The sequence below is a fragment of the Oreochromis niloticus genome, linkage group LG10 (assembly GCF_001858045.2).
Source record: "Oreochromis niloticus isolate F11D_XX linkage group LG10, O_niloticus_UMD_NMBU, whole genome shotgun sequence".
Classification (NCBI taxonomy): Eukaryota; Metazoa; Chordata; class Actinopteri; order Cichliformes; family Cichlidae; genus Oreochromis; species Oreochromis niloticus.
Genome location: NC_031975.2, coordinates 12,843,391 through 12,862,020, shown reverse-complemented (window position 1 = coordinate 12,862,020; position 18,630 = coordinate 12,843,391). Strand labels below are relative to the sequence as shown.

The 18,630-nt window shown below is 40.8% G+C and overlaps 3 protein-coding genes across 3 annotated transcripts; all 3 read left to right on the top strand.

The window, feature by feature from the left end:
- The first annotated feature begins 1,176 nt into the window (after positions 1-1,176).
- On the top strand, positions 1,177-4,605 carry prdx4 (peroxiredoxin 4). The gene is made up of 7 exons (XM_003446839.5): positions 1,177-1,475; positions 2,573-2,690; positions 2,798-2,914; positions 3,087-3,209; positions 3,472-3,602; positions 3,755-3,789; positions 4,482-4,605. The coding sequence occupies exons 1-7, from the start codon at positions 1,265-1,267 to the stop codon at positions 4,530-4,532; spliced, it is 786 nt and encodes a 261-aa protein (XP_003446887.1). The 5' UTR covers positions 1,177-1,264; the 3' UTR covers positions 4,533-4,605.
- A 1,172-nt stretch (positions 4,606-5,777) lies between these two features.
- LOC100709878 (diamine acetyltransferase 1) lies at positions 5,778-7,283 on the top strand. The gene is made up of 6 exons (XM_003446840.5): positions 5,778-6,013; positions 6,105-6,156; positions 6,257-6,337; positions 6,444-6,545; positions 6,692-6,732; positions 6,833-7,283. The coding sequence occupies exons 1-6, from the start codon at positions 5,948-5,950 to the stop codon at positions 6,998-7,000; spliced, it is 510 nt and encodes a 169-aa protein (XP_003446888.1). The 5' UTR covers positions 5,778-5,947; the 3' UTR covers positions 7,001-7,283.
- A 1,011-nt stretch (positions 7,284-8,294) lies between these two features.
- Positions 8,295-17,614, top strand: LOC100691538 (zinc finger Y-chromosomal protein 1). The gene is made up of 8 exons (XM_019363928.2): positions 8,295-8,549; positions 10,779-10,875; positions 11,133-11,450; positions 12,666-12,815; positions 12,950-13,078; positions 13,171-13,305; positions 13,448-13,591; positions 14,650-17,614. Exons 2-8 carry the CDS (start codon positions 10,809-10,811, stop codon positions 15,948-15,950), a joined length of 2,244 nt encoding a protein of 747 aa, XP_019219473.1. The 5' UTR covers positions 8,295-8,549; positions 10,779-10,808; the 3' UTR covers positions 15,951-17,614.
- Positions 17,615-18,630: the final 1,016 nt, after the last annotated feature.

The following is an 18,630-nucleotide window of genomic DNA, read 5'->3' as shown; positions in this document are numbered from 1 at the left end:
GTTTTTGTTCGTCTTTTTTTTGCCAAGTGCAAAGGTTCTGCAGTGTCATGGCTGCGTTCATGGACACCTTGGGTCCTTTGTCCTCCTCGGATATAATCATGATCTTCACAACTGTAATGATGATGGAGTTGAGGCTGCTGGGGTGCTTATACAGCTTCACTGCCACTGCCATCAATGTCAAGAGACAGTACTATAATTAATCTGCGTGGAATTTTGCCATGGACTCGTCCACATCGACTAGCGCCTCCACATATCTGGGGATTGAGGCGAACCTTTTGGCTCTCCCCATCCTCCTCAGCATCATTTTGGTCACATTTCTGTGGTCTGCCAGTCACTTGTATTTCTCTAAAGACTGCACAGCCTTCCATTTTTTAAATGGCAGGCTTTTTCTCCTTAGAACAACAAAAAGAGTTTTAGTATTTTCTTAGTTTTGGTATTTGAATCCGCTTTTCATAAAGTTCTGGGGAAAATATTTCAGGAAAATCTTCTGAATCTACAGAATCTTGAAACATAAATATGTTAATATGTTAATATTACACAGTCAATTCTATTCAAGTATAAGTAGGAAACTAAATTGTTTTAGTGTTAAGTTTCAATGCATCCGTTTTCTAAATGTTAAAAATACAAAAAAGGCTACAGAATTTTAAGCATAGTTGACCGAATAAAAGTTTGACCTTGAAGAAGAGGTCAAAGGTCCAAAGTAACGTGGTAATACATCATTCTTTACATGCCTGTATGTTGTCAACACAAACAGTAATAAGCAGCATCGCTTTCAATCCTATAAATGGCATTATTGTTACTTTGACCTTCAGATCAATCTATTGACCTTCAAGGAGAGGTCAGAGGTCAAATGTGGCATATTTTAAATCTGTATGTGGTATCTCTAAGTTATAAGGCTCTTTATCAGTTCTTGACCAATAAAGCTTGATTTTGAAGACATTGGTGGATGTAAGCCAAACTTTAATGGGCTGTTAACATTACCCCACTCCACACCTCGACAAAAATATATTAAAATCCATTCAAAACATTTCGGAATATCGTCTTTTCTAGATGAAAACTGACAGTGTGTGTGCACGTCAGTGATACACGCAGTACACCTGATGGGCTAATTAATTCCAGAAGATGGCAGCAATGTGAAAACAAGGATGTCAGCTACTGGAAAAACCGGAGTGAAGAAGAAGAACAAGGAAGACCGCTCCAATCCTGCAGTAGGTCTGAGGCGCGTTACTAGTGAGTGGCTACGTGCTGTCAAAGGGACGTAACAATGGAGTCTGTTTTCCACAGTGATATGAAAAAGGAGCTTTTCTGTGTTCTGTGCACCGCTCTGCTCCTCCTCGCCACGGTCACGTCTGCAGAGGAAAGCGCTCAGGTGAAAAACCCCCAGTGTCAAAGTTACGCGGGAGGACACGTCTATCCCGGAGAGGCTTTCCGTGTGCCCGTGTCCGATCATTCCCTCCATCTCAGCAAAGCCAAGAGTGAGTTTCCCTCATGCTTTCATCCAGAGAGTGCTGCTAGATTAGCATTTGCATATTTAAAGTGTGCACTGATTTAAAAAAAGAAGAAGAGGAAATTTTACTGCTTTCTACTTCCTGTCAAACTACGACTAGCAGCTTGTGCATGTTGATGCAGCAGGATGGTGCTGCACAGAGCACCCATGTTATGGTTTAATTTTGCAGTTATTGTTGAAATCCTCAGGTGATAGCTTTATTTAAAGTTTAAGCCTAACCTGAACTCTCATGGTTTTTGTAGGACACGTCATACTCTGAAAATCTTGGCTTGAGCACCTCTCTCCGCCCCTCTGACACATGACTGTGTGTGGCGCAGTGCCTACACTTTTTAATGCAGACCTGATAACATAAATAACACTACTTTTAAAATAATAAAAGGGGACCACTAAACTCATGTGATCATATATGGGACATTTACTGTGAAGATGTCTGAGTCATTTTCATTACTGCAGGTTTTTCCTCTTCCATATGGAAACATGAGTTTGTAGACTTTACCGGGCATAGTGCGTAATTTTGCGCCTATTCCACAATTTGCATATTTATGACATGATGCAAATGTACTTTTTAAAAGGTTGGGGAAACCTGCAGTCAGCTGAGACTAAAGAAGTCACTTGGATGAGTGACGAAATGTTTCTCCTACTGAAAACACTAAAAACGTCCAGATGAACAGAATCAACCTTTTGGGGCTTATTCCACTGGTTAATTACAGTGCATTGCTAGTTGTAGCAGAGACTGTATAATACGTTCAGTACAGGGCAGGAAATCCAAAGGAAACAAAAATGAGTAACATAACACAGGAACCTTTACTGTGCAAAGAGCATATGAGTAAGCTCTACAATGATATTTTACAAATTTAAAGTGAATCTGGACAATGTAATACTGAGCAATCTGGGTAATCAGAATTATAAAGTGAAAAGGTAAAATGAGCTTCACATATAAACTTCTCAGCTGAGCTTGTTTGTGCCTCAGATGAGCAGCCTTAGAGGTGTTTCCTTAATCTATACTGTCCTTTAATATTTTATACTGTGTCCCAACGTTTAACTTGGTTTTTCGTCCTGGTTTAGTTTCAAAGCCTGCACCCCACTGGGAAGGAACAGCTGTCATCAACGGTGAATTCAAGGAGCTGAAGCTGTCGGACTACAAAGGCAAATACCTCGTTTTTTTCTTCTATCCCCTGGACTTGTAAGTACCATCGAATGAACACGTTACATTATCACGTCGCACATTCTGCTGGGATTGCTGCACGGAAGTGTTCACATGTGAAAGCATTTGTTTTGTTTTTTCTGCAGCACATTTGTCTGTCCCACTGAGATCATTGCATTCAGTGATCGTCTGCACGAGTTTCAAGCCATCAACACGGAGGTGGTCGCTTGCTCAGTAGATTCCCAGTTCACACACTTGGCCTGGTGAGATTGCCGTTTCCATCACAATTTAATGGCTGAAGATCAACTCTAATAAAAACAGATGATGTTGTATTATTTTGCTCTCCTACTTTAACCTTTTATGTGTACTTTTGATACACTTTAATTCATTTTATGATAATGAAGACTGATGTTTTTTGCTTTCTGTTTTTTACAGGATCAATACTCCCAGGAAGCAGGGGGGACTTGGAAAAATGAAAATCCCTCTGCTGTCTGACCTCACTCACCAGATTTCAAAAGACTATGGTGTCTACCTGGAGGACCAAGGACACACACTGAGGTGAAGTTATAGCCATCATCAAAGTTTTATATCTTAAGCAGCTTAAAGAAATATTACTTATTATGTAGCATTGTTATGGCTCCTTGCTGTAGGTGAAAGGTTTTATTTGCAGCTGTAAAACTAATGGTTGTGATCAGTGTGTAAATGGTAGATGGAGTGATTCTTCTGCTGACATTTAGATAATTTACCCCCATGGAAACATTCACAGGAAGCAACGAGCAGCCCCTCATGCTCTATTCTAACTCATCCATGTTTTCCTCAGGGGTCTATTCATCATCGATGGCAAAGGTATCCTGAGGCAGATCACCATGAATGATCTTCCAGTGGGAAGATCTGTGGATGAAACTTTGCGGTTGGTCCAGGCCTTCCAGTACACAGACAAACATGGAGAAGGTAAAAAGATGGATTTTATTATTAGCAGCTGAAATGTCTGACTGTCTTTTGTTTAATGCAGAATACCTAGAAACTAACAGCTGGCTTTCAGCTGAGTCTTTGAGCTGTTTCTTCTTTAAATTGTGACTAGTTCTGTGTTATTGTTTTCACAGTGTGTCCAGCAGGATGGAAACCAGGCAGTGACACAGTAAGTATCACTGGGCCAGTGACTAATATGGATCCTTAGGCACTAACTGCTATTGTCTTCCAGCATATTAAAAAAAAATCAGACAGGCAGACATGTATTTGTAAAAACTGATGAGCTTTCTCAGGCTGATTTCTATAGAGAAGACTGTATATAAAGATGGATGTAGTTTCTGAGTCTCAAAAGTGAAAGCATGATGGAAGCGCTTTAAAATTGCATTGTTTCTGTTTAGCGGCCAGCAGGGGGCAGCACTAGTTGCAAAAAAGCATCTGACTGTGTAACAGGCTTAGAAAATGATCCTGCTGCTCACTTGAACGATGATCTCAGTCTGTAGTTTCAAGTCTTCTTAATGCATCGTGATTTGATTTTGTAAATTATGGTCCCATTTAGAGTAACATAGACCTTATTATTGACAATTAGGTTACTATGAGATACATTGTCATTGTTTTTCCAAATCAGATCCACCACTTTTTTTTGTTATTCCTTCAAAAGAGGTTTAGCCTCAATGGTTGACCTTAAATTGGTACCCAGCAATTGCACTGCAAAGATAAGAATTCACCTTTTGCTAATTTTTTCCATTGTTAAGTGGGAATTACACTATGACTAGTTTATTATCAGAAATCTACATTATGTGTCATACAGTTCTTCTTATATGAAATGTGCTGCACACTAATTTAATGATTTCTTTTCCACAGATCATTCCCGACCCTTCAGGCAAGCTGAAGTATTTCGATAAACTGAATTGATCTATTTGTTTTCCCAGTCTGTGAAATCCAACACTTACACTTTAAAATTTCCAATAAAATGTGTTTTCCTAAACTGCTGTGTGTCTGGTCTCTCAAACCATGACAATGTTGAAAGTGATGTTGAAAAACTAGTTCATGCATTTATTACTTCTAGGCTGGACTATTGTAATTGGTTACTATCAGGATGTCCTAAAAACTCCCTGAAAACCCTTCAGCTGATCCAAAATTCTGCAGTGAGAGTACTGACAGGGACTAGAAACATTTCAACATATCCAGTGACTCCCAGATTCTGGAGACACGGAAGTGAAACTACTTGTTCCCTTTCTGCTGTCTGTGCTTTGAATTTGCTACAATGTAAATATGTGATGAACAAACATTTTGCTGTATAAAACAGCCCCAGGCTGTCCAGCATGTGCAGTGAATAATGCAGGTAATGTCTTCAGCATTTACTTAGCATGCTGAAAATGCATTTAATCATTCTAAGTTAAAGCTGCAATATGCAAACTTCACTGTGACCTTTGGGCAGCATGGTGGCCCGTTGGCTGCACTGTTGCCTCACAGCAAGAAAGTCCTGAGTTCAAATTCAGTCTTTTTGTAGATGCACTTGTTTTTAAAATGCTTTTAAGGACTATTGCAGCAGGGCCCTGCTTGCTTGTGCTTTGCAAGAGAAACAAATGCATGCAAAAGTATCAGTGCCATTGTGATTTCAAGGGTAAGATTTGCTCTTGAATGAGTAAAACAAACTCAAATGTTGCATAAAATAAGTTTACTGAAGTTTGTTTATCAGCTGCTGGTTACTAACTTGATCACCTATAGATAAAGTTCATCCTCAACCACACCCCTCTTTTTTTTTTGAGCTGTTAAAAAACAGGTTATATAACCTGTTTTTAATCAACAAACTGTTTTTCTTTTTCCATCAATGCAAATAACTGCATCTGAATGCAAAGAAGCAGTAACTTTTAGCAAGAGAACCGGCTCAATGTTAAAGGTTGATTTTGTGTTAAAAATAAAGATATTTTACATTCATTTTCAAATGTGGGTTATTCTTTACTCAGCATAACAGATGTGGTTGACATATATTTTTTTTTTTAGGTCTGGTTAATATTAACCTTTTAAACAACATTCAAATGTCGTCCAGTCAACACAAAGATAAGGAGCGAGCAGAAAGGGAAAAGAAACAGGATGTAACGGGCTGTTTGCCCATATATGGGTCACCTTTGTCTGGGATGTATAAAAGAGAAGCGTCTGAAGCTGCTCTGCCACTCTGCAACGCAGCCAATGCAGTTCTGTGTATGTTGGTTTCCCCATTTCATTGTCGGGGGGTAGACTCCTGAGGAGCGGATGAAGAAACAAATTTTGCTTTTGTTTACATTCAGAGGATTAGTGAGCAAAGGGAAAAGGGGTAAAAAGAGAAAATGGCCAATTTTATATTACGGACAGCTGAACCAAAGGATGTCTCAGATATCCTGCGACTCATAAAGGTAAACCATATGTGAACTGTTAATACTTCAAGCCTTTAACTGGGAGTGTGCTTAACTAACAGAAATATGACCAAATGACCTTGCCTTTTAGGAGCTTGCTAAATTTGAAGAGATGGAGGAGAAGGTGGTGCTGACAGAAAAAGGTGCTGTGATTTAGCTTCATGATGAAGTTTGCATTGATCTGGAGTTTGAGAAAGCTTAAAGGTTTAATAATGTTATGTTTTTTTGTTTTGTTTTTTTCAGATCTGCTTGAAGATGGCTTTGGGGATCATCCATTCTACCACTGTTTGGTTGCTGAAGTCCCAAAAGAGAAGAGCTCAGAAGGTAAAAATGCGCCTCTTACAAAATATTCTCATATTTCTCAGGAACTATTAATGTTGTTCACGGGTCTGAGCCACTATTTAATCACCTGCTCTGTGTTTTCTTCAAGGGTACACTGTGGTTGGGTTTGCTATGTACTACTTCACATATGACCCATGGATTGGAAAGCTTCTGTACCTGGAAGATTTCTTCATCATGCAGGAGTTTCGTGGTATGTTTGATGACAAGTTTTATTGCAGTGCTAAAGGTTAATGACTAACAGAGGAGAGACAACTTCTTTCCTACTTTGCGGGACAATTTGTACTCATTGCTAAAGAACTGTCTTAATTGCCCCATGAACATGTAATCTTTCACCAGGTCTTGGCATTGGTTCAAAGGTCCTGAAGGTGCTGAGCGAGGTACTTTTAATGTTGCACACTTCAACATTTTTCTGGTGACAGAGTCATCTTTATTTCAGCTGCATTCACGCGTGCACTTTTCTTTTCTCCTTTTTCCTAGACGGCAGTGAAGACCCGCTGTAGCGCCATGCATTTCATAGTAGCAGAAAACAACACCAAGTCTATTGAGTTCTACAAGAGAAGAGGTGCAGCGGATCTGTCCTCTGAGGAGGGGTGGCGTCTTTTTGCCATTGAAAAGAAAAATCTGCTGAAAATGTCTGCCAAATAGAGTTTGCCACTCTTAAACTTGTGCTGATGTTTGGTGATAGCAGTGAACTTTGCTTTATGTGATCAGTGACTTGGAGCAGCCTCAATAAATGCATTTATCAATCAGCTGTTCCCTTCTGATCACAAACCATGTCTGGGACCTTTGAGGTCATGGCTAAATTTACACTGATCTTGGAAGTTTGGTGAACGCTGAAATGTGATAATTACATGGTAATAATACTACACAGCTGGAAAGTTTGTGACACTTGAACAAGCATACTAATAAATACATAAATAAATATAGATTTTATGTTTTTGGGATTTTCCATCACAACCTAGATCATTCTGTGCCTCTTTGCTATGTTGCCTTTCCCAAGCTGACTAATATTATAGTGCTTTTTTTTTAAATTTATCATATGCACATTGTAATTCAATCAGACCTTAGAATTATTATACGGCATTAAGAGTTTCTGGGATCATTTTACTCACTAAATGCTGAAATGTCACAATATAAGAGAAAAAAAGGCCCTCTTACATATTGAGTAATTTTAACAAAGTGAAAGTGTAGCAGTGTGTATGCATAAAGATAAGTATGGAGAAGTTGTTACTATTACTGATTAACATTCTTTGCTGATAACCACTAAATTTCACATAAATGCAATTGGGTAACCACCAGTTCCTTCTAAACGGGAAATTTCTGCAATTAAAACACCATCAGTAGCTAAAACTGCAACATATTTAAAACTGATGGATACATTTCAGATATTTTCTGTCTAGTTCCTGGAAATTTCTAACTGCACTTTAGTTTTATTTTCTCTTTAGATCACTTTTAATAGAGTTCAAAGGCTGTGCAGTTGACACACTATTTGGGAGAACCTAAAGTGCCCAGGTACAGTTGTGCTGCAGATGTGGGGGGGAAACAGCTGTGCTTGTAGGCTTAGCAAAACTGCAGAAGTGACAGGTTCATTTATAAACAGGGCAGTCGTCAGTTTGTTTAAATGTTGCAGCCATGCTCTCTATCTTGAGGTGATAGTTTAATTGTCCTTTTATCGTGATGCACTGTGTTGTTTGGCGCGAACTGACGTAGTCCTCAGTCAAATTACCTGCTGATACACCGGGCAATAGAGCATAAACTAATTAGAGTTACCGCTGCAGCGCACGCTTTCACACGACCCGCGTTGTTCTTTAGGTTATGGCCTGTTTGGTGCCTGTCGGGCTGATTTCCACCACAACCCTTCCGCATTTTCCTGCTGCTCTCGGGCTGTGACGTGTCGTGCTGACGGCGGCCTCGGAGCTGGAGGAGCGGGGGGCTGTAGCATGACAAGATCTGGCTCGAGACGTCCTGCTTTGCTTTCAGCGGTGTTCCTGAATCAACCCCTAACCCCTCCTTCTCTTCTTCTCTCCGGCCCGCCCAAATAACACAAAATTCCCGACTGAATCCTGCCCGAGTCTGGGGGAACCAGGCGGCCTGGGAAGCCGAGGAGCGGACAGAGGCATCCCTGCAGCACGAATCTGGTACGCGGCTCGTTTTTGTGCCAAAGGCGTCCGATTTCAGAGCTGTGTTTGCATTTGTACGTGCCCGTGGCCTTTTGTTTTTTACATGCATGTTGTATTTTAATTTATTTCTTTATTTTTGCTGAGAGGCCGCAAAGGGTTGGGCCTTTTCTTTTCGGGGCCGGGGCCTCAATAGAGGCCGTAATTGGCAAATCAGGCCTATCCCGTTAGCTAGCGAGCCTCCCGACAAAAAGGGATTGTATATTCGTCTGTCGTAGTTGGCCATCGGCATTTGTTATCGATAGCTGACAGCTGATATGCATCGCACCATTCAGCCTCAGTTTCGTCTGACACTTTGTCGTCGCCGAGGAGTGGTTTAATAAATGTTAAAATTAGCATTCGTCCAGCAGTTAAGCTAACAAAATGGCGGACGCTTGTGTGATGGAAATTGGTTGTAGAAAAGGTATGTGTGTGTGTGGGTTCAGCCCTCCTCTCGCTAGCTGGCAGCTACAGAGCTACATAAGTGTGCACTTAACGAAAGCCTCGTTTCTTTGTATTTTTATCTTTTTGCACCTGTGTGTGTGTGTGCGTGCAATCAGCCTTTTATAAAACTGTGTTTGCACCGTGACAGTCGGGCTTTGCATGTGTAATCAGTGCTAATCTTCCTCCAGTGGTCAATTGAAGACATTGCCGTGAATCACCTCATCGGGGTTTGTGTTGTGATATAGATTTCTCGTAGTGTGTGCGATCATCCGAATTTTTTAAAATTATTTCTTTTATGTGATGTCGGTGTCTTTTGAGCACATGTGATGCGGGGTTGTGCCGCACATCTTCCTCACACCGTTGTCATCTTTTTCCACCTGGAGGTGGGGGGATGGTACATTCAGTGGAAATTAAATGGCATCCCGGTTGCATCGTTTTCTGTTTACATCTCCGTGTCCCCTTGTGTTAGTTTCAGAGAGATACCTGTTTTTTTCTTGTCCTACATTAGCTCAACTTTACCTCCATTTTTTTGGGTGGGGAGGCGAAATGTGCCTTCGATTCTGTTAACTGTAGTGATGCGGGCATGACAATAATGCCACTGGTCATTTTAGTTTCTGTCCGTTATCGCATACACGAGCTAACAGTGTAAAGCACATTTTATTTATTATTATTTTTTAATGTTGTGGTATCCCTTTTGAAAATAGCTTAAAACCACAAAGCTGAAGTCGTGGGGTTTATGTGTGTGTGTGAATTAAAGGTCAAATAATTTGGATCTTCACAAAGAAACACTGCGTGAGCAAAGACAAGGCTGCAGCGCGATTTTAACAGGGGTTGTTCTTGATAAAGTTTGATTCAAAAGTTGGTTTATAGAGTACTGCGAGGTAACAATCAAGTCTTTGAAGCCTGGTTTGGATGCTTGACGGCTTTTAATGCTCCAAGGCAGAGCAGAGCACACTTTCTATGGGACAAAACGAGAACTGAGGTTAGTGAGTGTACACCATGTTTACAGTATCAAGCCCACAGATGCCTATACATGCCCCATTTACTGTAAAGTGAATCTTGAAAGGATACGCATTAGCTGTTATGGTGGATGCAGGAAATTGTGCAGCAAAGGCCAGTGATGGAGGAGTGTGGGTGACTGTAGAAAAGCATGGAATCAACCAAAGTGGAAAAAAGATGACTTTTAAAAGTTGATTTAATATACTTAATGCTTCTCTGTTGAGGGCTTCTGAAGCGGAGCATATCATAAAAAGTTTGAGAACCACTTTGTTAAGGCACTGCTCAAGCTACAGTACTTGTGCAATGCCAGGCCACTGGTCTGTATCATGTGAATCACGTTACAGTGATTTAACAAGTTATACTAAGTCTTTTCTTTGAAAACACACTGGATGCCAGGCTCATTAGGGACTTCATGGGGTAGTGTGCAAAAGAAATGACACCAGCTTTGTTGGGCTAACATTTGGTGGTGTTGACAACGTTTGCATCAGCAGCTCGTGTGGCAACTCTGACAAATTGAAATGGATTTAAAGCAGATTTGGGGCATAAACATATGATTTTTTTTTTTTTTAAATAAATCTTCTTTCGTTCCAGTGGCTTGAGCAGCAGCGTTTTCATCACATATCGTTGTGTGTGGTTGTGTGTCTTGAGTGACTTGCAGTGGCTGCTCTGAGTGTCATACAGAAAAGAATAACTGTACACCAGTAAAATATTGTATAAGGTGGGCAATGGTGTGTAACAGCATTACAATTTATAAGTAACCTATTATCTGCATAATTTTCTGCCTGTGCTTACTTTATACTAAGCTGTCTATCATTTGGTTTCAGCTGTCCAGTAACAAATGCAGTGCGAGGACAATGGATGAGGATGTCACCAGGCTTGCAATACATTCTGAAGAGCCTAAAATAATATTGCACGGATCGGGTAATTAGCCATGCTTATACTTACAGAGTACGTCTTGCTGGTATGAGAAGTAAAATAGTACTAGCAGGATTTCTTTCTTTTTTGTGGATGGCCAGATAACTTTAAATATTTGAATGAAAGTGTTGTTTGGAAGGAGATTACATGACCATCCACAGCAAAGTCATATTATGACTGTATGACCATTTAAATCATTATCACACAATAAACCCTTGCTCTTCACTGTTATCTGGTTAACCATGCAATCCTGCTTCTTCTAGATGAAGGTGGTGCCGGCGGGCAGGAGTTTGTTGTGGAGCTTCAAGAGACTGTGTTGGTGTCAGAAGGCGAAGGGGAAGGCATGGCGGTTCACAGGTTTGCCCCAGACGAGCTAGTGATCCAGGATGCTGTTGAGGATGTGGTTTCCGAGTATGTGCACTGCGATGAAGATGAAGATGTTGCTGTAGAAACCTGTGTGATGGCTCTGGACGGTGAGGAGGAAGGTGTTGCCATGGGAGACATCCCTGAAGATGGGCTGGACCCAGAGCAGCAGGAGGACGATGACCAAGATGGCTGTGGAGATTATCTAATGATATCCTGTAAGTTTACTAGACTGTGCTGCATTTACACTTAGCATACATGTCTTTGGTTAGTTGTATTATTTTTCAAGAGTTGAATTTGAAAGTGTGGGAATTAAAAAAAATGTGTCGCTTGGAGAGATGGATAATTTATATGCAATTAAAAGTTAAAGTATACCAGTAAGCAGTGGCTACTCCCCTGATCTTTTTATGAGCTGTCCTGTTAACCACAGCTTATGTTCATCTAGCATTAGTTAAACATTTCTGTGGTTTTGGTACCAAAGAGCAGAAGTAAGAACTTCTTAGCTCATGGGTACACACCCCAGTGTAGTCTAACATGAGATTAGCACAGTGATGGTACCCCTGTGAAATTAAATCAATGGGTTTTAACCATATGTAGCTTGCTCATTGTGCTGTGGCAGCTCAACTGCCATGGTGGTGGCAGATGGCTGCCCCTCCCTCAGCCTGGTTCCGTTAAAGGTTTCTTCCTGTTGAAAGGGAGTTTTTCCCTCCCGCTGTCACTCAGTGGTCGCTCATAGGGGATCGAATGATTGTTCAGCTTTTCTTATAAATAAAACTGAATTGAATGTAAATAAGTGAATCTTTCTCATTTTCAATGTGTTTTTGAATGTGTCAAGTTTTCCTTTTTATTATATATTGTACAAGTTGAAGCACTTATGTGTTTAGCTTAGTTTGCTTTAGTTAGTTTGCACATCCAGCTATATAACTGCTGCATGTGCACATCCCTGCTGGGGAAAAAATATCACACTTATAGCCACACATAATGAGATGAGGTGGTCTTTTTTTTTTTTTTTTTCTCTCTCCAGGCTTAATTAAAATGACAAAATAGCGGACAGACAGACTCTACAACTTCTTTCTCTTGCATAGTAGTAGTTTGCATTGAACCAAAACAAAAGATCACAGTTCGAATTTTGAAAAAAAAAAAAAAGACTCATTAAATCTAATTTCCCTGAGTACCCTGAGATTTGCTTTAGCCATAAATGCTATGAAGAAGTCAGTTTGAAAAGGTGGAATTGAAGTTTTTTTTTTTTTTTATAAGTGATCATACTAAATCATAATAAGTTGTGATCTTTAGATTTTTAGCTTCTTAAAATATGGAGTACCTTATTTGCACTCATTTCACAGAAATATTTCCAGTATGTCATAATTTACACTGCTACCAAGTCTCTGCTGGCGACTCTGTTTAACCAAGTCTGATGTGTGTCCCTTTGCTAGTGGATGAAGCTGGTAAAATGGTGTCTGAGGATGGAACAGAGGTGACAGTGGAAGGAGCTGTGGAGGACCAGGAAGTGGAGAAAGATGAGGATGGACAAGAGGTGATAAAGGTCTACATTTTCAAGGCTGATTCTGGGGAAGATGACATGGGTGAGTGGCAGTTAGCTTTCTGTTAATAAAAGAATCATGATAACAAATGATACCTGGTGAATCCTGCAGAAAGCCTTTCTATTTGGGTCTGTTTTTCAGAAAGTAGAGAACTGAACTTAAGTTTCATTGTGCAGGAGAATCTGTTGACATCAGTGACGGGGACACAGAGAACGTTGCGTTAACAGAGTCTTCGGGCCATACGCTCAGAGAGAAGATGGTTTACATGTCTGTCGGGGATTCTCATCACAATCAAGGAAACCACGGTGAGTCATCTGGATGCAAGGAGCGGGGACAGCTGTCATGAAACTGAACGTCACCAGTTTTTTGGTTTTGTACCTGTTGGGCTCATCTACAGGTGGGTCCAAGGTGACTGATGAGGTTTATATGGAGGTGGTGGTAGGAGGCGAAGAGCCAGTAACTCACGACCGCTCGTATGACAGCGTGTCTCTAAGCAAGGACTTCATGCCTGTGGCCTGGGCAGCTGCTTATGGTCAGCACCCTTGTCTATTAAATTGCTATAAAAACCACACTGGAAGCCTGTGCATCAACCACGTCTCTTGGTGTCCTGGTTAAGCTTTACACGCACCGGTTTTGTTTGTTTATATGCCAAAGACGTGCCGTTTCTCTCTCAGGTGCAGAAGATAGCGAGAGCTGTGAGAACCGGAACGGTGCAGCCAGCGCGCTGCTGCATATTGACGAATCGGACGGGGTGGACGAAATCAACAGACAGCGCAACAAGACCAGGAGGCGGTCAGAGCCTCGACAAGTCCAGACAGGTGAGAATGGCACAAATCAGACAGACTTCTCAGGCTTCTTTGGATAAAAATGAGGATTTGTCTCACCTTTGTAGGACTGAATAGCAGAAGAGATGATGAAAGCAGTGGTTCTATCATTTTCAGTAACAATTAATTGTGAGATATAATAGTGAGTTTTTCACACCAGTGCTCTTTTTTTGTTTGTTTGTTTTACTTAAAAAAAACAAAACAAAACAGTGTGGTATGACTAAACGTGATTGTCATTTTCACATTGTTGGCTGTGCATATTTCTACAGTTTGTACAGCACCATCCAAACCAGTTCAGCGTTTTAGAAGCAACAACTTGTTCTGCTCTTGTTTAATAGTTGTTGACAAGCAGCTTCTGTGTGCATTACCGCCCACTCCTGGCAGTTGTAACACATTACACCCTAAAAGGCAATTCTGAGAAAAACTGAGAAAATATGTAATTTGTACAAAAAATAACCGCATTATTTATTTATTTATTTATTTATTTATTTATTTATTTATTTGTTTATTTATTTATTCTAAAATATTCCCTGTTCATATTTGGCATTAGCACTCAATATAATACATAATGATTTTTTTTTTTCTATTGGTTGGCACAGTTTAAAAAGGCTCATTGTTTATGATTTGCCTAGCGGCAGTTAACTAGTTTATCCGGTTTATTGTACAGATGGGCTGTTTTGACGACACCCCTTTATTTAAATATGATTGTCTCTGAGCAGTAAAAGCTGGTTGACATTGAATTCAGATTTTATTTGTACACTAAGCTTGATTAAAAGAAAACAATTACTGTGTGCTGCTGCACAGTACATGTTCTACTTTTGTTGCTTTGATTTTCAGTTCAGTTCATATTCGATGTTGTACAGCTAAACATTTAATTGATATTTATAATTTCACCAGTATTGAAATATTTGATGATAAATACTGCTCTTCAAAAAATAAAAAGCTTCTGTTTATGAAGGAAATGACCACATGGATGGTCATTTCCTCCTTTAAAAAAAAAAAAAAAAAAAGAAAAAGAAAATCTAATTTTTTTTTCTTCTCTTTCTCTCCAGCCATTATCATCGGTCCATATGGTCAGCCCCTCACCGTTTACCCCTGCATGCTCTGTGGTAAGAAGTTCAAATCACGAGGCTTCTTGAAACGCCACACCAAGAATCATCACCAGGATGTTCTGACCAGGAAAAAGTACCAATGCACAGACTGTGATTTTACCACCAACAAGAAAGCCAGCCTCCACAATCATATGGAGGTGCATGCTCTGAGCAGCAAGGCCCCTTTCGAGTGTGAAATGTGTGGCAAGGAGTTCCACCAGCAGGCGGCACTATTTTCTCACAGACTGCAGCACCACCACCGGGAGCCCAAGAGCCAGCCACCTCCACCACCCACCAAGATGCATAAATGCAAGTTCTGTGACTATGAAACTGCCGAGCAAGGGCTGCTCAATCGACACTTATTGGCAGTTCACAGCAAAAGCTTCCCCCACATCTGTGTGGAATGTGGCAAAGGCTTTCGACATCCGTCGGAGTTAAAGAAACACATGCGCACTCACACCGGCGAGAAGCCTTATTCCTGCCTGTACTGCGACTATAAGTCGGCCGATTCCTCTAATCTCAAAACGCACATCAAGACTAAGCATAGTAAAGAGATGCCATACAAATGTGAGCGCTGTTTCCAGACGTTCGCAGAGGAGGAGGAGTTAATGCAGCACGGATTAACGCACGAGGAGAATAAGACCCACCATTGTGCCCACTGTGATCACAAAAGTTCCAACTCCAGTGACCTGAAGCGTCACATCATATCTGTTCATACCAAGGACTATCCCCACAAATGCGCCGTTTGTGGGAAAGGCTTCCACCGGCCGTCTGAACTGAAGAAGCACTCTGTATCCCACCGTACTAAGAAACTCCATCAGTGCCGGCACTGCAACTTTAAAATCGCAGACCCCTTTGTTCTCAGTCGCCACATCTTGTCAGTCCACACAAAGGAGCAACAGGCCTCACCTGAAAAGAGTGAGACCAAGAGGACAGAAACGCACGCTCCTGCTGTGACGCCGAAAAAGTCCGGGCCCAGCGGGTCGAGCGGCTCTGGTCCGCCGGCAAGAGTTAGCGCGGCCAGCTTAGCCAGCAGCGTGACTGTAGTTATTGGCAAAGGACAAAAAGAAAGGCGGATTTACCAGTGCCAGTACTGCGACTACAGCACCGGCGACGCGTCGGGTTTCAAGCGCCATGTGATTTCCATTCACACAAAGGACTACCCGCACCGCTGCGAGATCTGTTCGAAAGGCTTCCGACGACCCTCGGAGAAGAACCAGCATATCATGCGTCACCACAAAGACGTGGTGCAGGCAGAGTGACTCTGACCGAGCCAAATACTGTGCCACAGCAAAGAACAATGTTGAAGCATCCGTCAGACCCCGACCACCGCGCCCTCGGCACGTCGCCATTCACATCGAAGTAGTGCGGAGTGTGTGCTCCACTCGGTCCATTCTGTTGTTTTGCTCTTTTTAAATCCTCGGCCTACTGTTTGTTCAGATATGTATACACGTGTACATAACATTAATGCTCTGTCAGAGTTAGCAAACCAAGCCCCTCTGTAGACTCGCACTTTTAACTGCATGTCCCTTGCTGGTGACAGTGTGCATGGCAGATTGTGCAGATGTCTCTTTGTAGATACACTTTTTTTTTTTTTTTTTTTTTTTTTAACTTTTGCAAATAGCAATCAGTTCTCAATCACAATGATCCTAATTATTTGTCTTAAAAACAGATGTGTAATTTTAAAAATGTTTGCATCATTTTCTTAAAATGTACTTAACAGCAGTTTGGATTAACAACCTGTTTCCAGTAGCACTTGGTAAAAGCGTGTGCGTGCGTGTGTGTGCGTGTGCGTGCGTGCGTGTGTGTGCGTGTGTGTGCGCGCGTGTGTGAGAGCGGGAGAGAGAGAGAAACAGAGGGAGCTTGAGGGACAAAAAAGCAGCCGTTGTGCTTCCTTTGCTCTGACCCGACCACTTTGTAACATAATGCTTCTTGGTGCGTTGACTAAACTCACAAATACAGGCAGAGGGGGAGTCACTCTGAGCTTCGTCGGCAGGGGGGTTATGATCATTGATTTGCTACAAAAACACAGTGAGAAACTGGATGCATCATGTTGGTGAATAAGGTTTCACACGTGCACACAAATCGCAATGCTGTCACTTGCCCTCAATGCTTGGTTATCAAATGTCCAATATTTCTGTTACAAGTCCAAAAGCATACTGTACGTTGTTCAGAACAAGTGCCCAAAGCTGTAGAGATGACACCCTCACTAACAGTATTTTATTTGATTTTTTTTTTTAACCCATTAATGCTATCTCGGAAGATAATTTGACATGACTTTTTCCCCACCCCCCACCCCTTTTTTTTTTTTGTATTTGTGAAGAGAGGAAAATGTTTCCTCCTCAATTTCTTTTGAAAACTGATGAACTGTTCATACAAATGATTTTGTTTGTATCGATTGACATATCTTTTAAATCACTGAAAAAGCGTAATCTGCAAGTATCAGTATGCTACCAATGTTAGACTGGGTTATAAAAAGTATGCCAGATCAGTGTCCTAATATAAGTGTCTGGTCTAAATGAGAGTTGAACAGTATATCTGGTGCTGCTGTTATAAAACTGAACTCTTTGATTTCTCCTACACAGATGTACTTTTGCCTGTAGAAAGGGAAACATGTATATCTTTTTAGATGCAACTTCAGAAGACAGGTGCTGGTGGTGTACATGTACTTTTGGCTTTTTACATTTTTTTTTTTTTTCTTTTTTTGTTATCACCTGTGATTATCTGTTTTATATTTATTTCATTTACAAGTTGTTGTATAGTTAAGTGTAACTAGACTTCTATGGGACGTAAATTATTGTTTTGTATACAGATCTGTACAAAGCGTGTAGATGTAAACACTTGATTAAAAAGGAGATCTCAACTGTGTTGTTATGGATGTACTTCAACGTATTTGTTAAAAAAGATAATAAAGCAAAGTATTTTAGCTGTTTGGGAGTTTTTGTTTGCCAGCAAATAGTTGGATTCAATTCAGTTTTATTTATATGGAGTCAGATGATAACAACAGTTGCCTCAAGGCAAAAGGCCCTAGACTAACCCCAAGTTTGGCCAGGTGACGCTCAAATGGAGGGAGTAATAAGGGGATTATTTATTTATTAATTTATTTATTTTATAAAATCTGAATGTTTTGGAAGCATGATAATATTTTCAGCCAGGATGCCAGTCTCCAAGGAGAACTGCCTGAGCTTCTCCTGCACCTCAGCGCTGAGGTCCACATCGTGCCCTGTAAAACCACAGATATAAATTTGCTGCAGTGAATATAACTTTACCGAACACAAGTGTAGAATTAGACATTTTGACTTTTTCATGCAATCTGCTAACAACAAAGCTTTCACTGCCCCCGTTGTTGATGGAGTAAGTCAGGTAGCACTGATCATACTTGGCCATGCACAAGTCAGAGTATCCACAGACTTTCAATAATAAAGCCAAGTAGATGATGTTCAAATAGGTCAAATAGTGCAGTTAGTGAGCTCCTTGTGAAACCTAGCCCCACCCTATCATGTGATTTCCTGAGGTCAGATGGCCCAGGATGTGAGCCCACCCTAGGTTTCACAAGGAGCTCATGGATGGTGCTTTTTTTTTTGTTGGTTTAAAGATAATGAATAAAACAGTACTCTACAGACATCTTAAACCACCCCTCAAGTTTATATATTTTGTTATATAAATAAATACGGTATATAAGACAAAAACTGAGTTTATACGATACTAAGGAGCTTGAAAGTCACTCCACCTTTATTATTCATCACAGCCTGAAGTCTCTTAGTCAAGCTTTTGTGTACTTTCTGTAAGGATGTATTCAGGAACAGTTCTTTGGATGTTGGTTGCCTTTTTTTCCAGTCTCTGTTAAGATGTTTCAGTAATGTTGAGGTCTGGGCTCTGGGAGGCCAATCCATGACTGAAGTCCTGTGATGCTTTTACTGCATTAGCAGTTTGTCATAGTGA